This window comes from Diospyros lotus, chromosome 12 (assembly GCF_014633365.1).
Source record: "Diospyros lotus cultivar Yz01 chromosome 12, ASM1463336v1, whole genome shotgun sequence".
NCBI classification, from domain to species: Eukaryota; Viridiplantae; Streptophyta; class Magnoliopsida; order Ericales; family Ebenaceae; genus Diospyros; species Diospyros lotus.
In genome coordinates, this window is record NC_068349.1 from 23,707,529 (window position 1) to 23,734,636 (window position 27,108).

The 27,108-nt window shown below is 36.0% G+C and overlaps 1 protein-coding gene across 1 annotated transcript in view; it reads left to right on the top strand.

Moving 5' to 3' along the window:
• The window catches only part of LOC127814253 (ubiquitin carboxyl-terminal hydrolase 9-like), a 46,767-nt gene extending 24,952 nt beyond the window's left edge, over window positions 1-21,815 (top strand). Inside the window, exons 7-14 of the mRNA XM_052355644.1 lie at window positions 4,956-5,351; window positions 5,437-5,577; window positions 17,583-17,753; window positions 18,443-18,700; window positions 18,790-18,938; window positions 19,642-20,199; window positions 20,307-20,583; window positions 21,112-21,815. Of these exons, the coding sequence (XP_052211604.1) occupies window positions 4,956-5,351; window positions 5,437-5,577; window positions 17,583-17,753; window positions 18,443-18,700; window positions 18,790-18,938; window positions 19,642-20,199; window positions 20,307-20,583; window positions 21,112-21,264 (2,103 nt within the window). The 3' untranslated portion in view covers window positions 21,265-21,815. The remainder of the gene's footprint in view (window positions 1-4,955; window positions 5,352-5,436; window positions 5,578-17,582; window positions 17,754-18,442; window positions 18,701-18,789; window positions 18,939-19,641; window positions 20,200-20,306; window positions 20,584-21,111) is intronic.
• Window positions 21,816-27,108: the final 5,293 nt, after the last annotated feature.

The following is a 27,108-nucleotide window of genomic DNA, read 5'->3' on the forward strand; positions in this document are numbered from 1 at the left end:
TTGATCCACTGTCCAAGTTAAGTGAACACAAGTCCCATCCCTTGACTGTCCTAAAGTCTTAGCTTTCTGTGCCTATATTTTCCAACCGAGCTGCACTTAAAAAATTCCACTCAAGACTAATTTTATCTCTAACCAAGGCCCAAACAGCCTTCCTAGCCCGCAACCAGGGGCTGAGCTAGGATTTTGGTTCAGTGGGGGCGAACTTAAATACAAAAAATATAATTTAAAAATAAGATAATAGTGATAATATTAAAATATATATATTTTTAGAATTATTCCTTATAGCTTTTCATACTAGAAATTGCAATTGTTCAAGAAAGCTACGTTGATTATTTGAATCTTTAGACTCGTCATGATCACAAAAGGCTAGTTCTTGCTATAGAAGAAGTCCTACACAATCAATTAATACATTTAGACGAATTCGATAATCACACTGTGTTTGTTTTAATTGCCTAAAGAAAACTATCTCAATATTTTGCTATTGATTCATGAAGGTTTCATAGTTGTTTCGAGTTTAATTGTGTGCACTATTAGCATATCCAATATGAACTTAAAGTCTACATTTAAAAAAAAAAAAAAATTACTGAACCCTTCTTTCATGAATGAATCAATATCTCCTTGTTTCCCATTATTTGCTTTAAAAAGATAACAATATAAGCAAAACACAACATTTTTGCTTATACTATATTCCAACCAATTACCAAATTCATTGAACCAAAGAATGAATCGTCTTGATTTCGAGGCTGACACAGACCTCTTTGCAAGCAGACTCTTTTAATTTGATTATGAAAATTAACATTGTAATCCATTATTGTAGTTCTTAGCTTGAGATCCATAGGAAGTCGTGCAACATCAATTTAAACCAATCACCAAATTCATTAAATTAAACTGGAATGAATAGTCTTGATTTCGAGGCTGAGCAGACTCTTTTAATTTGATCTTGAAAATTAACATTGTAATCCATCATTGTAATTCTTAGTCCGGGATCCATAGGAAGTTGTGCAATATCAATTTGATCAATACTTGTTTTGTTAATTTCTTCATTTTCTTCAATATAAATTTCCTTCATGCTTGCTTTCTTTACTTCACAATTTTCTTCAATACTTAGTTTTATTTGCATCATCATTGTAAAAAAATAAAATTATGAGCAAATTGTAAACAATGTTGTGATGGTTATTACTGGGCCATTATATACTTTTTCTTCAATACTTATTTTTTATTTTTAGTAATAAAATATAATATAATTTTTTCTATTCTAAGTAGTAAATCATTGTAAAAAAAATCAAAAAAAAATCTGCTCCACCCCTACCCGCAACCTAGAACTTGGACCCTTAGGTTTTGAGTGGTATTGCTGTGAAATTTCTACTATCGTGAAAATCGTGAGAAGTTCTTTTACAATAATAACTTTTTGATAAACAAAGCAGTTTGGCATTTGGCAAGATCATTTGGAAATACCTTTAATGTTATTGTGTTTGTCTATTTAGGTAGTGTTTGTTAATCAAGATGTAGACAGGAAAATGTGGGATATGGAAAGCATTCCGAACAAAAGTGCTTTCCATTGTGTTTATTAAATTTATTTGGAAAGAAGTCATGTGATTTCTTATCTTGAACTTTTCAGATAAATTTATCTTCCCCCCCCCCCCCCTTGCGGATAAGTTATCTTGGACTTTTCAGATAAGTTATCTTGATACAACCTTATCTTACTCATTTTAACAAATTCTACCTTATTGAAATATCGTGCTTTTAACAATCAAACTACCAAAAAGGATTTTGATTGAAGTGCTTTTATAGTTAATATTGTTTGGGCATGATTGCTTTCGACATGCTTTTAATTTTTATATATGGTTAATATTATTTTTAATGATAAATAATAATTAATTATTCTAATATTCAATGTGCATTCATAAGAATTTATCTTATATATGGTATTAGAGTCATAAGACATGAATTTTTATAACCCAATTCATGAAAAAGAATTAATGAAGAACAATTGTTGGGGCTTTTGTTGATTTGTCTGTAGACTTCATAAGACAAGTATGTATATTTGAAAAACCCCGCAAGTATGCAAATTTCTTAATAAAATTATTTTTTAAGACAAGTATTATTTCTCCTCCTGTCATGCCCCAAATTAAAATAGAAACATTCCCAAATTCTCTTCAACTTCTTTTATTTTTCTATATCTATACATAAAGATGTCATGATAGTATTGTGGACCATCATCCACCCTCACCCTGGCTTCAACCTGGGCGAGTCTGGCGAGCCATAGCTCCCTCGGTTAACCACTGAGTCTACAAAAAGTTGGATATCCCTGTCTTGCGGTCACATCGCCGCGCAAAATAATAAGTGCGCTAAATATTCATCATTTGTAAACATATACAATTTCATGCATGATCACAAGCTACTCAATACCATCATGATTATGTACATGCTTGCACTTTTTCCACCACGTACTGCCCCAATGACATTCGTCTATGCAATCTCGATCAACAGACTTGATCAAACAGGCAACTGCAAGTATCTGGTTTTCAAAATAGACAACAACCTCGCCATAATTGATGACCACTAGCGCCCATACATCTAGTGGTCAACAGCCATGACACGGTCGGTCGACCCTCAGAACTCAGTAACTTGAATGGCTAGCATGAGAGATCACAAAACACACACATAACAACCAATATAGATTTTGAGATAACAGATTAGCTAGCGTCAGTCGACAATTCCCTTGCTTGGACATTGACGGTCGACAGGTGCCTGAGCAACAATCGATAGTCTCGTGCCTGCATGTTGGCAGTCGACACCTCACAATGGGCCAGGCAACCTCCACCTTGCACAGACACTACAAGCGGTTGATAGCTAGGGTGAGGCAGTCGACTCTTCCTGCAACTGGTGACTCAGACGACATACATGAAAGACCCATACCATAGACAAAATGCCACAAATATTTACATGAACCTATCTTAGAATGGGTTAGGCATCGTTCTTTTAGGACATAGGGTGAACGAAGCCCTATTTAGGCTTTTGAACAAGATTTAACATGATTTTAAGAAAGCATGTCAAACTTCAAGGAACAAGCTTTCTGAATGAAGTAAAGGAGAGAATAGAACTTGCACCACAAATAAGAGAAAATAGTGCAAGAGGAACTTGCCTTAATTTAGTGCTTTCCACAACCACTATTAAGCGTTTGGGCTCCAACGATTGTAGTCCCAATCTCTTTAAATAAAATCCAACATAATAAGCCATAAGAATGATTTAAATCCAACATTACCTCAAATACCCTTAACTTAATTCCAACTATTTTTATACTTACCTGGCACATGCTCTCCAATTTTTCTTCATTTTTCCTCCTTATTCTTTCCCTTATTTTCCCCTTCTCACGCTGCTGTTTGCGCCCGATTTCTTCTTCTCTCTGCCTTCTACTTCACTTACCCATTAATAGGTTGCTTGGGGGAAGAATTTGGCTACTGGGACAATGGAATGGCATAATTTGGCCTTAAAAATAGCAAACATGAAGCTGCTTGGCAGCCAAGGTAGGGGAGTGGCCCAGCATGCGCTACGTGGCGCCACCAGTGGTCACACAAGGCTGCCACCACCTTACCAAAATGGTGCCGTTTTGGGCGCCTGAAGGCTGGAAAAATTCCAGCATTTCTTTCCCTCGTGCACGCCTTCCCTCGGCCTCGAACCTGTGACCTTGCCCCAGCCTCCTCGCGTGCGTCGCTTGACCCACCAGCACCTTCAATTAATATACACCCCTAATTAATCTTAAGGGAATCCACAATCCATTTTCGAGATTTACACTTAACACCCACAGTTCTCGATAATTAAGACACACCCCACCTTATTAATATCACTTATACCCCAAATTTTCCGCAAACTTCCAGTTACACCCCTTTCCATAAATGCAGTAAATTCATAAATAAAATACCACACATTTGCAATTCCACAAATACCCTCAAATAGAATAATTAATCATCTTAATTGCCCAATTCACTACTTGGCATGCCATTTCACAAAATTACAAATTGACATGCCTTGTCATCATTTTCCAGTAAAAATCCATCGGCCCTAAAAGCACCCCGACGGCTACTAAGAACCCCCTTGAACTAAATTACTCAAAAACCACAAATCCTCAATAAATTATTTTCAATACTCAATATTACATATTACTATTTTCACAAAATACCAGGATGTTACACCTCCCTCCCTCAAAAACATTTTTTAGTTTTTAAGAATCTCAAATTCCAAAAGTTTAAAGATAAGAGTTTCTTAATTTCATAATTGACATGTACCTATAATGTTGTATTCTAACTCTTTTTGAAAATTGCCATGTTGATATGTGTCCATCTTGTCTCCTCTGTCTGTCTGTATCTGTACTTCATAGTCCTTAACCCAAGATCCGTGAAATGACCCATATTCTACTCAGCATGTATTAGCCCAATCCGTAAGCTGATTCTAACCTAGCCTATGCCCTGCAGTTCAGTTCAGTCCATGTTCTGAGAAATAGTTATGCTGGAACTAATTTGAAGAAACAATAAGACCAGATTTTGTTATTTCATTAGATATCTAATTGTTGAAAATATCTTGGGTACTAATAATAATATATAAAACTACCCCTACTAGAAATTTTAGAACATGTTGCTTATCACATTCTTGTTTGCAACATGCAAAAACGAACCAGTTTCCAGGTTAGGCCTTAAAGGGGCCAAATTCAGAAGTTTGGTTCATTAAGGAATTTTAAGTTATTTGGGAAGCTTATTTCGGGTTTTGTTGGTTCTTATATTTATTTTTAAATATTTTCTCTTGCAATTTTGCTTAATGTGTATATAAATACCCCACTATGTGGAGAATGCTTGCCATACTTGGATATTCAAATATTGAGTGCTTGATATTGAATTGTCTTTGTTCTCTGATGTTAATTGGTTTATAGGCACTTTCTTGATACATTATTACCTGTGCAGATCCTTTTGGAGGTCCAGGCTAATAAATTTTGGCCCTCTGGATTTGGCATGGATTCAACAGGAAATGAATTGGCTTTGGTTCCAATAGAGCCCTCAAGATCATCTTTGACAATTGCAGGAGGCCCAACTTTGTCCAATGGTCATTCTACAAGTTATAGCTCCAGTTTTCAAGGAAATACTTTACGTTCAGGTTTTTCAGATGTACAAGATGGCTTTGATAATTCAAGGACTGCCATGAAAGCAGATAGGGGAGGTTTTGCGGGCTTGCAGAATTTGGGGAATACTTGTTTTATGAATAGTTCTATTCAGTGTCTTGTCCATACACCTCCCCTTGTTAAGTACTTCTTGCAGGATTACACAGATGAAATTAACAGGCAGAATCCTTTAGGATTACATGTATGGGGTTGTACTTGCTAATTACAGTAAGTTTTTATTTTAGAGTCTTTGCAAGAAATTTCTAATATGATTTAGTGTTTTGCAGGGTGAGCTTGCTCTTGCATTTGGTGAATTATTGAGAAAACTCTGGTCTTCTGGACGGACACCAATTGCACCCCGTGCATTTAAGGGAAAACTTGCTCGATTTGCTCCCCAGTTTAGTGGGTTCAACCAGCATGATTCTCAAGTTAGTACTGCATGTTGTCTTGTTGCTCCACTTACAATTTTCAATGGAACATATTCTATACTCTCTTCCAGTAAGCTGTATCAGTTCCTCTAAAGTGTTTTTTTCCTTGATTATGTATCAAAAGATGATAAACGGTTGAAATTGCATGAAGAATCTTCTTGGAAAACAACTTTGGTCTGTTAGAGGTCATTTCAGTAACAAAAGTTATTCCCCCCCCCCCCCCCCCCCCCCCCTCTGTGTGTGTGTGTATATATATTTATATATACACCTAGCATGTTTCTGTGTTTATTCCAAAGCTGCAATTCAATTGTTAACGTTCATACTTTTCAGATGCAGCAGTACTACTATTTGTTTTTCTTAGTTTATAAGAAATTGGTATGCTTGTTTTTTTTTTTTTTTTTTCAAGTATGAGCTATTTTACTTGATTTGGGCCTAGTGTGAAACAACTATCTAGGCTACAACATAAAATTGATAGGGAGAAAGAAAAAATATATTAACCAAAACAAAGTTAAAAAATCAGAGTTCAGTTGAGGACTCTAGATCCAATAAGATCCTACACCAAAATCATAAGATTCTATATCTAGGAAAATTCCTATGGAATATGTATTATTTCACCAAATTGTCTAGTAAGAGGAAGAATGTTTGATTCAGGATTTTAGATTTGGATTAGGATTCTGGCAACCATTTGGCAATGAATTATGAGTCTAATTTCTGGGCAAATTTTGCGATCTGACATTTTATTAGAGAACTCAATTTCATTTGTATCCTTGAATATTTAATTCTTTATTCTCCTAACTAAAATTTGACCTAAGAGCTCCCACAACTATAACCAACAAAAACCTAATTTGGGGTGGTTTGCTTTGAGTTTGAGAAGCCTTTTCAATTTTTTGCCACTTAGAAAATTTTACTTCTCCATGTAGAAGGGTGTTCCTAGTGTAGGAGGCTCCTTACTTTGTGAGGGTTCGTAGAGGATCGTTTTTGCATGCAACCATACGCTTTGCTTTGGTTGGAGCCTATTTTCACAACTTAAACCCATGACCTTTTAGGAGAAGCAAGGAGCACAGAGATGATAATCTTTCAGGAGAGGAAATAGTACAGGGAAGAATGCAGATGCAGCAACAGTAGTAGTAGGAAGAAAGTAGGATGGAGAGAGAGCTCCATCTCTTCCAAATATGCAACTTTTATTCATACTTGAAACCATATTTTTGGATTACACCATGAGCCTTATATATAGGCTTGATAAAGGTCCTAAAACAGCTAAAACTCATTTATAAGTATACCTAATATGGTAACTTGATACCATTTAAATTCTATCACACAATCTATTAAACTTCTATATCAACAACAATCCCAAGCCGTAATCTCCCATTAGGTGGGGTCAATTACATGAATTTTAGAGTTCCTCACGTCTTTGTGGCCATATCTTCTGTGAAGCCATCATATCCTGTGTCATGTCTAAGAGTTCCCCACCAAGTTCTCTTTGGCCTTCCTCTCACTCTTTTGTTCTAAATTTTCTCCATTTTGTTAACTTGCCTCATAGAAGCTTCTATCGGTCTGTCCGACCCCAAGGATAGGGTAGTTATTATGTATTATATGTAATTCTTTTGGTTGTTATACTTGCTGTTATAATAGATGTACCTTTCAGTTGTATTTTAACTTAAAGGATAGGAAAACCTATAAATAGGCAAAGTTAGTTAGATAATGTCATGGTGGAATGATAATCTTAACTTCTATCATCTCTCTCTACAATTCTCTCTCTCGATCTCCTCTGGTCTCCCTCTCTTTCAGTCTAATTCTTCCTCTATTTTGTTCTCTCTCCTTCGTATTCTTCTCATTTCCTTTCTAAACCCTAGCTCAACCCTAAGTGCATGACATTTGGTATTAGAGCCGACAATTATCTGCTATGATTCTGGAAATTCTTAGCAATTGATCCTCGGTTGCTGCAAAGTGAGAAAGGCGAAACAGGAAGTTGTGAATTCCAGTTGATTCTCAGCTGTGAATTTTGGCAATTCTTGTTCGAATTGTGAAGGCAAAGTAGAGCTAGGCAACTTTCAACTTCGATCTAGAGGTGATACCTACAAGTTGATTCTCGACTGTGCTTCCAGAAATTTTGAGCAGTTGATCAAGAAAGTCGAAGCAGATTCAGGAGGTGCTATCAGAGTTGATCAATTTCAAGAGACTATTTTAGAGGATTGATTTCAGGAAGGCGATTGCTGGAAGCAGTTTCTTGAGCAATTGTTGACCATTGGTGATTGCTGATTGATCTAAACAATCCTTAGCAATTAATCTAGAGCAACTGATCGCTAATCCTAGCTGCATTTGAAGGCAGTTCAGTGACAAATTCTATCATCTCTGATCTCAATATCAGATCAGATCATATCACAAGAAAAAAGTTTCTTAGCAGATTGATTTCCTTGAAGCGGTGGTTGAGGTGGATTCAAGGTTGCTGAATTGAGGATTAGGTGACTCCTGGAAGCAATTTCTTAGGCAAGCAATGGACACAAGAATCCAGGAACAATTCGCTATCCTTAATAAAAATCTGGACGAATTTTTGATTCTGTTTTTACAGAAGTTTCAGGTTAGTATTCTAGCCGAAGTATTTTCTAAGAAATATTTTGATTCCTTAAAAAGAGAAGTTTTAGAAGGCAGTTTGCCCATTTGAAAATTTTCTACTGCAGCTGAGGATATAACTCAGGTTGGAGATGAGAGTTACAATGAAGAGTTAAATAAACTCAAACAAGAAGGCTCTATTGCGGATTATCAGGTTAGGTTTGAGGAATTGAAAGCACTGATACTCATTTCCTATTTGATCTTGAACGAGTCTTACTTTGTATCGAGATTCATTAATGGTCTAAACAATGCGTTGAGGCCTACTATGAAAATGATGCATCTTGCCATGGTAAAACAAGTGGCTGAGAAGGCTCAGATGAAAGAATTGGCACTGGAAGCCATTTCAGAAAGCATGGGCTGCAGCCTAAAAGTTATTCTATGAGCAACCAGCAGATTGGAGGGTACTTTTAAGGCTGCCAATCAAGTTTGTGACGGTCCACATGTAGTTAAAGAAGTTTTGATGGAGCAATCTGGACTAGAACAAACCTATATTAGCTGTAAGGGAACTGATCATAAGGCTGATGAGTGTGGACAGGCATTCAATGAGAACTTGGACCAAAGGAAGAAGCTGGAGGTTGAGGAAAGTCATTCTTTAGCTGAAACTTCTGTTGGGAGGATTTGAGAAAAAAGGTCCTAAGGATATTGTTCCTTTGCCTTTGGTTCCAAAGAAGGCTGCAGAGTCCATTGCTTTGGTTAAAGCAGGCATCAAACAGTTTTTGGTGCTGGTTTTGTCAGAGAACGAAGAATTGAAATGGATTGAAAAGAACTGCTGTGACACCCGTGACTTAAAACATGCTTAATAATAATAATATTCATATAAAATTTAAGGTTTAGCGCAGACAAGAAACTTGAGAAACGATACTTCTGTAAACTTGAGTAATGTTTCAAACATAATAGAATTTAGAGCATATTTTGCGTAAATATAATGTTTGATATTAAAAACATGGCTTTAATATAAGAAAGAAAACTTAGCAAATATGCTTTGTAACAATAGCATCCATATTGAGAAATCCAGCCTTAAATGGAGACTCGGCCTTTTCATAAACTTATATAAGCTTTAAGGACATACGATGTAGCAATAGTGTACATATATCATAAGAGTTTAATATTGAAAATCTTTTTGAAACAAAAAGAGAGAAACAAGATTCAATTATTGGAAATTCTCTTTTTTTCTTCAAGATGCCACCACGCTCCATTTCCACGTCCCGATCTCCTTATTCATGATTACTTGGGGGAGGGGAAAACATAAGGGGTGAGATTACGCAAATCTCAATAAGTACAAAAGAACCATCAAGCGTATTTAAACAAGTGATGACATGAACTTGAAACATGAACGTGTAACATGAGGGGACACGATAGGTTCTACCAACTTATAGGGGTAAGAACCTCTGTGTGTAGCGCTACTAAACCCCAGTCCTGTAACTTGTTTGAGAACATGAAACTTGCTTGAAACATAACATGAGGGACCACATAAACATGATTCATGAACGTGCTTAAACATCGTAAATAGTTCATAGTGTACTTACCTCAACTTGGATGGATAAGATCTGAATGTTTAAGGCTTCACACCTTACTAAGTTTGTTTTTTTGCAGAAAATATGTATTTTCGTGAACTAAACCCCAAATAGTTTTTACATAATATTGTAGGTAATTTAATAAGGGGTTGATACATGAAATTTCATGGGAAAAGGGGATGTCATGTGCCCTCATGCGCCGACGGAAGGTGCCGTCCTTAATTTTCGTGACAGCTTTGCACCCTTTTGGTTTTTCGGCCATATCTCCCTTGTTATAACTCCGATTTGACCTCCGTTTTTCGCTACATACTCCTATTTCGTCCCTCTACAGGAATATCAAATTAAATGGAACTTACCTCACTGGTTCGATCGCTGGTTTTCAGCGATTCGGGCCCAAACTTCGACGATGTGTAGTTTTTCCGACAAAACTCGCATCTCCTTTGGTTTTTGGCAGAGTTTTCCTCATTCTTTGGCAATGTTTCCTCTCTCAAAATCTCTTCTTTTCTCTCTCGTTTGGTGCCCAAAATCATTCCCCAAAGCCTTATATTAATAGGTAATTTCAGCGAATCCAATCGCGCCACGTGTCGCGTTGGGATAAGGAATCATCATGAGATTTTCCATATTAAGCCACGTATTCATGGGGATTTGTGCTCCATCATTACACCCTTTATCATTAAGCCACATATGCATAGAGATTTGTGCATTCACATGAGATTTGTGCTAATCATTACACCCATAATCAATACACCCCTAATCATTATAAGATTTCAACTAATCCAATTGTGACACCTAGGGGGAACACTTGGCCATTCATGATTAGCCCATGGCTGATATTTTGGGCTGATATTTTGTTACTTTTGTGGTTATTACTGTTTGGTCCCTCAAAGTTTCCATAAATTGCACTTTTACCCCTCGTAACTTTGAGAATCCCACTTTTGGCCTTCAAAATGCTATTCCTTCATTTCCAATAATTCTTACAATGCTCCTTCACTCTTGGGTACCATTCTTGGCTCCGAAATGATCTCTAATTATTTTTGAGAACTTACACTTTTGCTCGAACTTAGTAATTACAATTTTGCCACTAGTTCAAAACTAAATTTTTGTCTTAGGACTTTCGTGACCCTTTGAAAATGTCTCATTTTGTTATATATCTGAACTTAAAGATCCCTGGTATATATCACAATTTAAAGTTTTTGGATATTATATATTTGAACTGAGAAAGGAAAGAAACAAAAATCTCGGGCGTTACATCCTCCCCCTCTTAAAATAAATTTCGTCCTCGAAATTACCTTCAGTTGGGGTCATCAAACAGTTGGGGGTATTTGGATCACATCTTGTCTTCGCGCTCCCAAGTTGCTTTTTCGACTGAATGATGTTGCCATAATATCTTGACCAATGGTGTCTCTTTATTGCGAAGCTTTCGTACTTCTTGAGCTAGAATGCGTATTGGTGCCTCTTCATATTTTAGATCTTGCTGGATATCCAATGGTTGATGTTTGATTACGTGAGCTGGGCTAGGGACATATTTTCTAAGCATTGATATGTGGAAAACATCATGTACTTTCGAAAGTTCTGGTGGTAAGGCCAGCTGGTAAGCAACATTCCCAACCCGCTTCAAGATCTCAAATGGGCCTATATACTGAAGTCTGAGCTTTCATTTCTTCCCAAACCGTAGGACTCTCTTTATGGGCATAATCTTTAAGAATACCTTATCTCCTACGGTAAACTCCAAATCCTTTCTTCTTTTATCCGCATAGCTTTTTTGTCTATCTTGAGCCTTTTTCATACTAATCTTGATTCTTTCGATAGCCTGAATTGTTTGTTCCACAACCTCTAGACCCAGAATCTTTCGCTCACCAATTTCATTCCAATGAATAAGTGATTTGCACTCCTTTCCATATAATGCCTCATAAGGTGCCATGCCAATAGATGCATGATAACTATTATTGTACGCGAATTCAATTAATGGTAGATGCCTTTCCCATTGACCACCAAATTCTAGAGCACAACTTCGAAGCATATCCTCTAAAGTCTGAATTGTTCTTTCAGATTGTCCATCTATTTGAGGACGGAAAGTTGTACTAAAACTCAATTTGGTTCCCATGGCTTTGTGTAAGCTCTTCCAAAAGTTTGATGTGAATCTCGGGTCCTTATGAAAATTGGAACACCGTGCAATCTTACTATTTCCTTAACATACAGCCAGGCAAACCGATCCATTATCAGACTTGTAACTTCGATTCAACAAATCTCCCAAATTGTATAATAATTAAACAACTGGATAGTCCCGAGATGTTCATAACCAGTTAATAAGACCCAAGCACTTTAATCATAAATTACCCGACTTTTGATTACCAGTCTACCAAATATCTACATATCTATTTAATGCCCATATGTACACCAGATGCCTATTTTCCTTAGACACATATGAGAAATCTGCGATGCCAACACTCCTCAAATAATTTCTTGAATCCCAAAATTTCCTATAGACAATGTCTTTCTAGGATCGTATTATGCTCTTATGATCCTCAAATTTACATAGGGTCTTCATGACCTTGGTTCCATACATTCCCTAAATTCCAAAATTCTCATAAAATAATTTGACTTATAGGATAATCTCCCGAAATCCTTAAGACCTAGATCAATCAAGTTTTTGTAAAATATCTGTTAATAAAGATTCCATATTTCCCAAAAATTCTTTGTAAAGAAAGTTGATAATTAGATAATCTCCTTAGCACCCAATAGCCTTTATAAGACTTTAAATAAAGCATTTGTACAAAAGGGTTCTAACTTCCTCCAACAATTCAATTAGTTTCCCCAAAATTTATCAAATAACCACATACTTGCATCTTTGCAAATAACTTCTTTTCCTTCAAGATCCCTAAAACAATACTCAAATATTTTCATGCTCATCTTTACTTCGACAGTACATCAAGATATCATCAATAAAGACAATGACACACTGATCTCATGCGTCCTCCATTTTCTTTGCTAGGGCAACACTCAATCAGATTGTGCATCCTTGCCCTAACTATTCATAAGAGTTCGGATTTCTTTAGCACAATTCAATCTCATTCAATTTCTAAACTTATCATGCATACAAGGGAATCTCATGCTCTTATTGCCACCCTCACAGGTGCTATGATCTGTTAACCAAATCTTTTATCATTAATTAGAATTCCAATATCAACTCGAATTCATCTAGGGTTATTAGAAGTCCATCTAGTTTCATTTTCACATTCTGGATTTACACTAGGCCGTGTACCCGTATTCTCTTATAGACTTATGTCACAACCATATGCTTAGTCCATTACAAACTGGTTGAAAGGTTTTGCAATCCTTACATGTTTCCAATTGACTTTTAGCTTGACACTTACTTTATGGGTCATTCTTCCAATCAATCCTATTTCTCTTCCTTGGATCTATTAAGATCAACTTCAATGTGTTAAGATCTAATCACTATATCATGTCTCAAGATATCTCTTTACGAGCTTAACAAGTTAGCAAATCCTACCTTATTGTTTGGTGCCTTAGAACTCGAGCCGAGACCTTTATGATCATCCCATGGTCCAACACAGTCATCGAGCTAATTTGTTTCCATTACGTGGTTTATAAAAGACTTGCCACCCATATAGGCCTTTGTGTGCATAACTTTGACCTGGCTACAACACACCTTGTTAACTCTTTTTCTTATTAGGTCAAACATTCCTTTTTCGTAAGGATTCATTGCTATGTTTCAATGTCCTATCCTTTATTGGTTATCGACCCCTATTTGATCTTTTACCCACCTAAGTTGTCTCATTATTTCTTAATTCAAAATCTCTAGGTTAGTTGACTGAGATGTCAAGTAGCTAGCTTGGATCATTATCCTCAATTGGGCGATTCTTAGTCTTTTGATCTTCTTAACCTTTATCCTAAGTCTACTTGCACATTTTCTTTGTGGTCCTCAACCATCATAATTGTGGGTGCCTTGTGTTCCTGTCATTGCTACCACTGGTACTTCGATCGAATTCCTTGTATCCACCAAATTTATTCTTAGACACCAAATGTCTAATCATTTTGGGTACTAGGGTGACCATCATATCACCTTACACCTTTGGTCTTCTCATTATGTGACATCATTATCCAACAAAATCTCGTGACCTTAGACGTCCTACTCAACCTTAAGTATTAGGACAAGGGTTTGATTTATCCATTACTCCATGAATGGTAGCTTAGCCTATAGTCCTTTTAATTATATCTTTACAACATTCATTCGAAATTCGGGCTCCTCTAGATTCCAACTCAACTGACTAGGGATTTTTCCATTTCATGCCTGTGCTCTAGACCTTGTTTTTATTCTTAAACCAACTAGGGTCACTTCAAGTCTTAGATATAATCATTTCCTCAAGTTGGTCGAGTCCTAAGGATACTATTTTGTTCATCTTGAATGCACAAGCCTTATCTCATTAGTTTAACTTGAAGGAAAATTTTATATTTCCAAACATACTTGGCTAATCTATGACATAGAGATGTTCCACTAATCCCTTCTTAGTTGTGTCTTAGGCTTATCACGACTTATGTTATAGCTTAGTTTCATGCTCTCAAGTCTTAAGGAATCCTTGTCTTTGAAACGCTTATTATCCTTAATTCCACAATCAGATGCCCATACCTGGTTCCCTAGTTCTTCTTAGCCTCTGCCCACATCCTCATAAGTACTTCCAAATTGCCCCCGTTTAAGTTTGTCTCTAAAAACTTTGTTTTCTTGAGATCATTTTCCAAACCTTCGAGAAATCCTCTGACTAGGGAGGTTTTTCGCGAATTACTATGATTCGTTAGTCCATCGTTTCGTCTACCAATATGTATAACACCCAACTAAAGAGCTTCTAGGTAAGGAGGGGGGTCATGTGGACCACTCAAGTCCCAAACTCGCCTTAGATAGTTTAGGTCTTTGTGACAAAGCCCTTAGCATAGTCACACATATCAATAAACTCAACAATAGATTCGTGTTTAATTACGATTCGTTATGCAAGCTCTTCTTGATGGACTTGATTCCTAATTGTTTTCATTCTAATACGCCCTTCCTAAACAAGTATTTCCGCTATAATCATGAACTCTTGAGTTTGGAGCAATATCACTAGCGAAAAACGCATACTAATTTAATGGCAAATAAGAATCATATCTCTCACATACTTATTTCAACATGAGCTTCATACGTGTGCATACATATAACAACACATGCTCATGAATATAGCTTGAGAGAATAACTGCATAGTTAAGGGGGACATGGCTTGCATGAACATAGTATCCATAAAGAATAAGCATAGCAATTCTTATAACTTACCCGGAGATTAGAAGTTTGAACGGGACGTGGTGGATTTTCATGTTTCCTTAAAAGAAATTCCTTACAAATTTTACTAAAAGCTCAAAATTTTCTTTAAAAACAATTTGAGTCTATAGGAAAATAAACTTTGCTCTGATACCACTATGTGACACCCGTGACTTAAAACATGCTTAATAATAATAATATTCATATAAAATTCAAGGTTTAGCGCAGACAAAAAACTTGAGAAATGATACTTCTGTAAACTTCAGTAAACGATACTTTGTTAGAGGCTTTTTTTCATTAAGCGTTTCAGCAAGTGTTGAAGGTGTTCCTTCTATTTACAACTGGTCTCAAGCCCAGATAAAGAAGGGGATTGCGTTAGGTGGTTGACATGTGACAACTAGTGTAAAACTCGTCCAATCAAACACCATGAATTCTAGACAAAAAGTTCTAATGAAACAAAAATACGTTTAGATAAAATAAAAAATTTCTAATCACATAAAGCTTGTATCTTTATTTGTTATCTCATGAGAGTCCCAGTCAGAAAAACTTTATCGATCCCCCCTTAAAGAACACTCTACCTTGCATGTTTGTCTATTTTCACCATTGAGCAGACTTTTGACATAGTATCTTTTATTCTGGGTCATTTGCTGCAATCACCTTTGAGCTACTGATTGCATGAATCAACAGCGGCAGCAGTCCATGGTATTGTTGGAATGCTGTTGCTATAATGTTGGTTGTTGATGTGTGTTTGTGCTATTGCTGAAGAAAACTGGTGTGTTTTCAAACAGATGGAAAGTGGGATGTTGTGGATTGGAGTTTGCTCCAATATCAAAACTGATTTGGACCTGATGGAGGAAGGCTGGAAGAGAAGAAGAGAGATCATGGAAGAAGAGAAGAAGCAGTAGTAGGATATGAGGAGGAGAGAGAAAGATGAAGGTAATTTGACAGGAGGGGAAATGGCACAGGGAAGAGAGATGTCATGAACCTAGGGTTCATAACAGGGTTGGAATTGGCAATCGGAAGGATCCGATTGAATAGAATTGAAACAGAATGATTCTAATTTTTAAATGTTCTCTACAAAGTAGATAACACTGAATTACATGCTCTTGTATTGTAAAAAAAAAAAAAGAAATTAAGATATAGAGTACTAAAAATGAGATTACATATGTATCACATAAATAACCACATTTTATCATTAAAAATACTATAACTAAAACAAGATGTTAACTAAAATATGGCAAAAAATACAGTTTCAGCAACTATTGTTTCGCAACTTCCAACTATAAGATAATATAGGAAAATTAATATCACAAAGCGAAGGAGAAGGAGAAGATAGGAGGACCCTAGGAAGATGAGAAAACCCGATAAATATTATGAATAGTGAAGGAAAAGGTATTTGCAGAAATAAAATAAATAAGTGCAGTCTAAGATGGAATTCTTTACTTTACAATTCCGACCCACTTTGATTGGAATTCTTATTATAGAGTTTGAGAGTAAATGTTACACTCTTTTTATTCCAAACACAAAAATTCATTAACACTCTAGAATTGGAATTTCAATTCCAAAGTTTCTGATGTTTCCAAACAGGTTAGTGATTCAAAGTGACCAAAAGTGTTTTCTTACTCATCTCCTTAAATGTTGTCTTTAATGTCTTAGATGTGAAAAAATTTGGAACACACCAAACTAAAGTTTAATAATACTCGAGTTTTGATAGGAGAAAATGTAGAGATTTAGTTTGAAGAAGAATGAACTGTCACTTATTGTTATGTTGAATCTATATATGTTAAAAGAGACTTTCTTCATTGGTACCTTCAATTGTAATGGATTTATAGAGGTCTACCTTTATCTTAGCATGCTATGACATCTGGATTGAGTATTGTGCTCATCATGGATCACTTGCTGCTTGATCGTTAGGTTTTTTTTTTTTTTTTTTTTTTTTTTATGGTTGAGGATTTTCCATACTGACTTTTAACATCTGGTCTATTTCTTTTTCTGTGGTGAACTGTTGTCCAAGTTCTGAAACCTGAATGATACTAGAAGGGAAGTTGTAGCAAATGTGACCTGTGAAAAGTTAAAAGATAGCATGCTGATTTCTGACTGGTGATACTAGAATGGCAGTAGTAGCACAGATAGGACTAATGCGGAAGATTATAGCTAGTGTGTTCATGGACCTGCACTTATGGTTTAGTTCTATAATACTCCATCTCATGCCATTCTGAAGTATTATTCTTTAACATAAAATCATGCTTATTAATTGAAATTTGTGAGTATGCTTTCTTAAATGTTTGTGATGCCATGGCGAGCTTGTTTTGTATGCTGAACAGCTTAAACTTCGTTTAAATTAAGATGCGTCTTGTGTACTTAATTCATGCTCTAGAGTTGATGTTGTTTAGTTCATGTCTCTGTGCTAGTTATTTAATATCAGACAGAAAGTTGACATTCAGATGAAGGAATTTTACCGTGCAATTTAGTTGTTTTGGTTGTTGGTGCTATTTTACCATGCAAGTTTATGCTTCCACTTGTTCTTTCATATATCCTTGTTGATTATTAGAAGAAATAATGAGTTGTTACTTCAGGAACTCCTTGCCTTTTTGCTGGATGGACTGCATGAAGATTTGAATCGTGTCAAGCAAAAGCCCTATATTGAAACCAAGGATTATGATGGTTGCCCTGATGAGGAGGTTGCTGATGAGTGTTGGAGATATCATAGGGCTCGGAATGACTCTATAATTGTGGATGTTTGTCAAGTGAGTACATTCTTTTACATGCTTATCTATATAACGCTTTATGTAAATTGGAACTGATTTCCAGCTTGCAAGAAAGCTATAGAAAATGAAATGTCCACTTGTTGACCACAAAGGTGAAGTTTACCGCATAACCATCCTTTCTGCATTGCTGAGATCACCTTAACACTAATCTTGTTAGTGGTATGGAATGCCAACTTTAAAGCTTGAGATTAGTCTTCTATTTTGAACAGCTTTGGAGTTGTGGCTTGTTTTTATTTCTTAGTGTTATTTATTTATTTGGGGGGTAGGGTCTTAATATGGTATGAAAACTTATTAATGTTTTCTTGAAACTTTTATTTTTAGTTTTATTCTTTTATTTGGTTGAGTGGGGGAGGGAGGGGGAGAGGAATGGTTTTATATATTATGAACTTACTGATTATTTATTTTAGAGTTCTTATCTTGGAGTTCTAGACAACAATTTATCATTGTGTCTGCTTTTAAGGAAGAGAAGCTTTCATACAATCTGTAGCATATTTTTAGTTACTGCACAGCAAATTTCTTTCTTTTCATTCTCCCCCACTAATATTGATAAGTGTGGTATTTGTATTTTGGTTCTAAAAGTGGCATTGCAGAGATTTTTCAACTGAAGAACATATATGTATGGTATCATATTATTATTAAAAACCTAACTAGTTTGTAATAATTCTCAGGGCCAATACAAATCAACACTGGTTTGTCCGGTTTGCAGCAAGATCTCCATAACATTTGATCCTTTCATGTATTTATCCTTGCCACTACCTTCTATGGCCACTCGCACAATGACAGTAACTGTATTTTATGGTGATGGCACTTGTCTTCCAATGCCATACACAGTGACTGTCCTAAAACATGGTTGCTGCAGAGATCTGAGTCAAGCCTTGGTTACTGCATGTTGTTTAAGGAATGAAGAAACCTTGTTGCTTGCAGAGGTAAAAGCTACCTTTGTTTCTGCCATTTATTTACCAATCAGCATCTATTATCACCCATTGTTCTGAAACCCTTGATATTTAATCTGCAGGTTTATGAACATCAAATATATCGGTATTTAGATAGTCCTTTCGAACAATTGCTCTCTATAAAAGATGATGAACACATTGTCGCCTACAGACTTCCCAAAAAGCATGTGGAATTGACAAGACTCGAGATATGTCATAGATACATTGAAAAGTGAGTCCCTGTTCTTGAATCGGTAGCTATTATTTCCACTTGTTTATGATGGAAAAACTCAGTTTTCATGATTCTGTGTTCTTGTGAGGTTGGAAAGATGGATGTATGTGGTGGCAGCAGCAGCAATGGTTTTACACTATGTTAGTTGATCATTGATGGTAGTAAGACAATACTTGCCCCTTGTTAGCTGATGATTGTTTTGTGGTGTATTGGGTTGGATTTTGCCAATACTTACCACTTGTTAATTGATGTATGGGCATTTCTTATTTTTAACCATTGATGGTAGTACAATAAGAAAAGGAAAATGAACTGCTGATGTCTACCCTGATTGGCCATATCTGCTGGTTAGCTGATATGTCTTTGAGTCTCTGGTGTAATTCCCTCGTTGGGGATTACAAATCATCTAGCTCAAGCTGCATAGATGCTCTATTGATCTTTTTAGTTTGGCATGTAGGGTTTGGGCTACATTACTGGCTACCTTTAAAAGAAAGAAAGGGTGGAGGACAAAAGTGAGGGGAACACACATGCACTCACACACACACATGCTCACTCGCACACACACAAGAAAAGGGGAAAGTGAATAAATGCAGGATGTAGCTCAGGTCTCAAGAGTCCAGCAGCTTGTGATAGGGTTGATGTCACCTTTCCTTTAATCTGATATTTATCAATTTACCAGTTATAACTAATTCATGTTTCTTTGCAGATGTTTTTCGGACAATTTGAAGGGCTATGAGAGGAAACTTTTCTTGACACCACTTGTTACCTATCTGGAGGACCCTAAAACTGGAGCTGACATTGATCTTGCTGTTAGCAGGGTGTTGTCTCCATTGACAAGGAAAACTTATTCTAGGGAAACTAATGATCTTAGGGGCAATGAAAATGGTTCTTCTTCAGGAGATATTGATGTGGCAACAAACAGCTGCAGTAGTCATTCTGAACTTGGAAACCAAGCTATGGATGCAGCACCAGAAGAAGTTTCCTACAGGGAGTTGCACTTTAATCTCTGCATAACAGATGAGAGGGGTTTGACCTGCAGACCAATTCACAAGGACTCCTTCATAAAAACTGGTCAACCGATTAAGGTTATGCTTGATTGGAGTGATAAAGATCATGAATTATATGATTCCAGCTACCTGAAGGATCTTCCTGAGGTTCACAAGACTGGACTTCCAGTCAAGAAAACATGCCAAGAAGCAGTCTCATTGTTTTCATGCTTGGATGCATTTTTAAAGGAGGAACCATTAGGGCCTGATGATATGTGGTAGGATACTCGGTACTTTTTTATACAGAAGACTTGTATTTTGAGGTCATTTCATGTAAAGTATCAAAGCATGATCAGCTATTTTGTTTTTTAAAATTTCATTGCAGGTATTGCCCTCGTTGCAAGGAACACAGGCAAGCCACAAAGAAGCTGGACTTGTGGAGGTTGCCAGATATACTAGTCTTCCACTTAAAAAGGTTCTCTTACAGCCGATACCTGAAGAACAAACTTGATACCTTTGTGAATTTCCCGATTCATAATCTTGATCTAAGGAAGTATGTGAAATCTGATGATGTATTTGGACGATCTCATGTATATGAGCTCTATGCTGTCAGTAACCACTATGGTGGTCTTGGTGGTGGGCATTATTCGGCCTTTGCTAAGGTAAATGCAATATGTTGTGCTTGTCCACTCCCTTGCTTGTGTGCCAATATTTTTTTTTTTGGATTACTTTTTTCTTTTCCTGGAGAACCTATATTATTCCATCCTGCAGTTGGGATGAACATTTTTTTTACCATGATTTTAGATTTGCTGCTGAATTGTTTTTAGATTATTTTGGCTGTTATGTTCAGTTTTTCTATTAAATTAGCTAATTATCTTTTTAAACTATGTCTGCCTTTTGGTTTAATGTAACAGTGTGAGTTTGAATCCTCCTGATAAGTCCTTGTTGTTATATGCAGTTTGTGGTCCAATTATCTAGGTTAACAAAGTATGGTCAAACTAGGTGCATTGCCCAAAATACCTCTACTGAACTATTAGGAATCCTAATTGTTTGTACTTTTTCTTTAATTGGACATTGTTCTATATGGCATCACGTGAAGTTACTGTTTTCTTTGTTGCGTCTTGCTTTCTCAGCATTCATTTCATTCATAGGACTGGATTGAGTTGGATTTTTGCCTGTTGACTTTGCAGCTAATTGATGAGAACAGATGGTATCATTTTGATGATGCCCATGTATCGCCAATTACTGAAGGCGATGTCAAGACTTCTGCTGCTTATGTGTTGTTCTACCGAAGAGTTAAAGCTGAACCACAAGATGGATTGGGAGAACCGTCCCAGCCTTAAGTGACTTCTTCTTCTTCTTGTTGAAAGCCATGTTTGGGTTGTGCGCATTTAGGTTTAGCCCTTTTAATGGCGCGCTTGGGGCCTGTGTATTCTCATTGGAATGATGAGCCAATAGATGAACTCTCTTATCAACTGCACGGTTATTTTGCTGAAAAGGAAACCAAAACTGGTGGGTCTGATCTGCTGGAAGATATAAGAAGGGTGGGGTTTTGTCGACGACATAATTGCAGTGTCTGCATTTCGATGGATTGTGCCTGCGGTAAGAAATTCAGGAGAGCAAAAAGGACCATCTTTATTTTTATAGAGGATAAATTATAGTTTGTAGAAAGGAATTTTGGATGGGTCTGTCTGCATTACACCACTGCTGTGATTCTGATGATATATATATATATATATATAATATACACACGCGCGCATACATGCGTGATATATAGTCTGTTAGGGGACCCTGCACGTACGGTTATCCTTGTTCTGAAGCTTTCTGGGTCGGAGGCCTGTTATTAGTTTAAGAGTCTCATTTGTTCATGTGCTAAGGAGGAACTCTTTGCCTATTCATCTCTCTCTCTCTCTCTCTCTCAATCTCTAGTAGTAGTAAAGTAGTAGGGTTCTATTAAATGATTGTCAGTGAATTTTCCTTGATTTTCCTGTGTGACTACTTGAGAGCTGAAGTTAAATGCATTTTGGTTATATTTTGGATTGCAGAAAGAAACATGTGGATTATTCTCTTCTGTTTGCGTGTTGAGGGTGAAGATTGTTTTTTTTTTTTTTTTTATAAGGAAGTTGAATAATTCTTCAAAGTAACAAAACAATGCAGCAAGTTTAGGTATGACAAAAAGGAATTTTTGTGCGATTCTTCTGCTTTGGCCAACTTCGTTGATACACGTGTCTCTTCCTTCTAGGTTAAAACAAGCATTTAAAAGTAAAAACAAGTCATAGCTTGGCTGGCCAGCCATGAACTTCGTTCTGTGTGTCTATTGACTATGACAGCTTACCCTCATGGTGTCAGGGTAGTATGGTCCCGCTGCCCCAACCCGCAAATTTAGGAACTTCGAAGTCCCTTTCCTATTCCAACCATACCTCCCTTTTATAATTTTTTTATCTTGAAAGTGTAAATAATATTAAAATTAAAATATAATTATAATTTATATATATTATATTATAATAATTTTATTTATATTAAACATCCTATAAAACTTAAATAAAAAATAAACATATAAGATTTATAATATTTATTAAATATATAACAAATTCAAATATAAAAATAAATAAAAAAATTATAAATATTGAATAAAATATAAATTAAAGTTATTATATACTTATTAACGTTTTCTAACAAAAAAAAAATACTAAATTTATATAATAAAGTATACCATTGCTCTACAATCTAAACAAATTAAATTAAAAATTAAATATCAAATAATACATACCAGTTGTTGCTGGCCGCGACCATCAATCAGGGGACCTTGATTCGGGGTCGGAGAACCTTGGTCAGAACTCTTTAATTTTTATATTATTTTAATTTAAAAATTTTTTATTATATTTAAAATAAAAAATAGGATTAATAAAATAAAATTAAAATTAAAAAAATAAATTCTTTTTAAATATTTACATTTTTAAGTTACTCAATAGGATAGATTAACCAATTTCATATTTTTTTAAGTATCAAATATTCAATATTTAAAGATAAAAATATTAAATTTCAAATTAAGATTCCTAGTTTGATATCATTATTTGAATAAAATTTTATACTAAAAATAGCATTTGATCATCAATGATTTAAAAAAGAGATTTTTATTTCTTTTGAAATTGAATCATCCATGTCAAATTCTTATACATTAAAATTTATACTATTGGTGTTTTTTTATTTAAAAAATTTCAAAAATTAAGTTTTAAAACTTACATGATATTTAAAAAACTTACATTGTTGATATTTAAAATACTTAAAAATTAAGTATTAAATGCTTTAAAAATTAAATTTAAAAATATCAAAAAGTCAACACCTAAAGATAAAAATATTAAATTTCGAATGAAGGTTCCTACTTTGATATCATTATTTGAATAAAGTTTTATACTAAAAATAGCATTTGATCATCAATGATTTAAAAAAGAAATTTTTCTTTCTTTTGAAATTGAATCATCTATATCAAATTCTTATACATTAAATCTTACACTGTTGGTGTTTTTTTATTTAAAACTTACATGATATTTCAAAACTTACATGATATTTCAAAAAATTTCAAAATTTTATGTTGTTGATATTTAAAATATTTAAAAATTAAGTATTAAATGCTTTAAAAATTATTATTTTTAAAAAATATAAAATTAAAAAATTTGAAAAAAGTCCCCGACCTTGTATATTAATTTTTAAAGAAATTAAATTTTTAAAAAATTAAAAGTTGAAAAAAAATTTGACTGCCTTTTTCTTTCTCTCTCCCACCCCTGACTCATTGCCTCCACTCTCTCTCTTTCTTTCTTTCTATGAGAGACCCACCCGCTTGCCTCATTCCTCACTCACTTTCTCTCTCTTTCTTTCTCTCCTTACACCCACCCTGTAATACCCCATAAGGATGCCACGTAATTTTAATAAGTTTAGAATACTGAAAAATTAGATTGATAGTAGTTATAAGTACCGAATCAACTGCAGGGAATGCCTCGGAATGAAATTATCTAAGAAAAATTATAGGGTCTCGATGAGCATATCGAGATAGGATTTATGGTATCGAAAGAAATTGGATCGGGAACAGTTTTTGATACAGCTAAAATACAGCTGCCATTTAGGCTGTAAAACCGAATCATTGTAGGAGGCTCCCGAAAAATCAACGGAACCCTAGGGGGGCGTTGGTTTTGCGTAATGAGCAACCCTTCAGTGGTTTCAGCATGAAACGACAGCCCGGTAAGGACATTGGGGCAAAATCATCTATATTGAGTAAAATTAAGTTATTAATTGTGAATTTTTGGTATTGAAATGCAAATTTAATCGATGTTAGAGGGCATGGTTGCAATAAGAAAATTTCCCAAATGATATTAGATGAATTATGGGAATTAAAAGTGTAATTTCTCTTATATGTTAGTGTATTATATAATAGTTATATAAATATATATATATGCATCGTGCGTGTGTGCAAGCTGGTTTTGCGAAGCTTCTGTGAAGCTTTAAATGGCCGAGATTTTGGCCGCAAAATGGGGAGATTATGGTAGCACTTGAAGATTTGAGAGATTTGGCAATTAAATGTGACGTACAAAATATATAGATATATATACACATCCGTGCGTGTGTGTGCGAGCTTCTGTGAAGCTTCATTTTGCTGCAAGTTGAATTATTTGCTGGAGTGATGGCCAATGATTTTTTGCAAGATTCAGCATCCGAGATTTGTGAAAATATCAACAAGATTTGAGGAAAATGGCAGTAAGATTATGATAAGATTGAGTCTGTGTGTGATATATAATTTATATATATATATACATATATACGATCCTCCATGGCTACCTATAAATAGGCAAAGAAGTTGGCCGATTGAGGGCAACAAGCAAGTGGGAGATCGAGAGAGAGAGAGAGAGAGAGAGAGAGAGAGAAGCTCGTGAGAGCTGGGCCGAACTCGTCCATGGTAGCCATGGAAAATCCACGAGCTCACCGAACTAGAATAGCTGCCGCGGTGATGGCAGCAGGGGAGCTGCTGCGATGGCAACTTGCGGCGGCGGGCGACGATGCGGCCAGTGGAGTCGGAGGTAGCCGACAACGGCTGAGAGGCAGCCGAACGGAGCGAGTGCGCAACCAGTTGCAGCAAAGCTACAACTAGCTGCAGCCAGTGGCGGCCGCATACGGCTGCCAGCAGTGGCGTTGTGGGTGCGGCAATGGCCGGGGAGGCCGTCAAAGGCGATCATGGTGGCCGGTGGGCGCGGGAAGGAGGGACGGCGGAGCTGTTCGTGCGCGTCCATGGCGGAAGAAAAAAGAAGCAGAGGAGGGAGGAAGAAGGAGAGAAGGAGAAGAAGAAAAAAAGAAAAGAAAAAGAAAAGAAAGAAAAGAAAAGAAAGAAAAGAAAAGAAAATAGGAAAAATTGGGAAAAAACCTGAAAAATACCAAAGAAATAGGAAATTATGTTTCGGTAATATCCCAGAGATTTTGGCAAGAAAAACGGCCCGAGCACGCGTTTCGAAAATATGGCACGCATACCGAGGAAATCGGAGATGCTAAGTTAAGGTGAGTAAAATTTCTTAAAAAATTTTAAAAATTCCAGAATATTATTTTATGAATTTCCATAGTGAAATATTTGAGAAAATATTTTTAGAAATATTTAATTTAGAATTATTGAGGGAAAATAGGAAGAAATAGAGAGAAAATTATAGAGAACGAGAGAAATTATGGAAAAATAGGTTTTAATATTTATTTAAATAATTATTGTGATTAAGATGCTCTGAGGAATAAGTTGAAGTGATTTGTCAAATTTTGAGGTTGGCACGCAAATCGAGGCGATGCACGAGGCAAGGCACGGATATCGAGGTAGCTCGATAAACTCTAGAAGGTAAGTGGTACTCCCCAATTAAAGATAGTTTTATGGAAATGCTTGGTTTGTAAGTGGTTTATGTTCCTCGAAAATGTTTTTATCATATTGACATGCCCTGATATGTATCCATCACGTAAACTACATACATGACATGACTATGAAATGCATGAATACACGTTGATATCATTGATCACTCGCATTTGAGGCCGTAGGGAGTACGAACTGGCACTGCTATTTTACCAAGGGTGCACCCATACACCTCGGCTTCGAAAGAAGGGGCCGCAAAAATGGTAGGTAACTTGAGGGGTGCAGTTGATATCTACGATGAAAGACATTGCATTCATGCACGAAATGTGTTTTATGTACAATTACTTATGTAAGGCCCCGTTTTCCCAAAACGAGCATTACCTCAAGATTTCGGGAATATTTTTTTTTTTCAATATTATATACAACATAAGTCTCTCAATATACATACTCTTATCATAATCGTTTCCCGACAATCCCAATTGTACCTTCTTAGCATATCAAAATTTAATAACTAATAGACTAAGACAGGCATTATCAATCACATCAGTGGAAGCAAGATCAAAACCTCAATGATATGTAACTGACAATTCATTTACAATAACCAAATCGATGTTTCACATGAAAATATCAAAATATTACATAACCTCTGAACATTGTAATCATAGACAAAATCTAAGAAAACTAAACATAGCAGCTACATCTCGATGACATTCTTTCCCTTAGCGCCACTGTTTTCACCTGGAATGTTTGAATATTCCAGGGACATAGTCCAAATTAGATGCTGAATCATCTAAGTGAGTTCAAAAACATTTTCATGCAGATATGCAAAATCATATATAAAACTGATAAATCCCGACACGCCCCAGCCTAAGAGAATCCCACATAGCACTTAGCCCTAACCGGGGAAAATGCAATCTCTCTAAAGGCGACACGACCACACCGACCCATTGGCGAACCAATCCTGCTTAAGAGGGACAACCTCGCCATATGAACCCGGGAATCACCCCATTGTCATTGTTAGGCTTTACGCTCCTATTCACAAGCATTCCAAGACCCAACGTAACCCTAGACCCAAGAGTGTCACATCAGCACTATCCCCGAAATCCACGACACCTCGGCCTTAATGCTATTGCTCAAAGGAACCTGGGGTGGTGTCCACTCTCAGCCTCGCCACTTGAGCCAACAATCGGGGTGGTGTCCACTCTCAGCCCCGCCACTTGAGTACCGTAGGGTGAAGTCTGTCTCAGCCCCGTCCCAAGTGGGTCACATAGCATTAACCATTGGCACGCATTTCGAGTGCTGACACTCGAGAGCT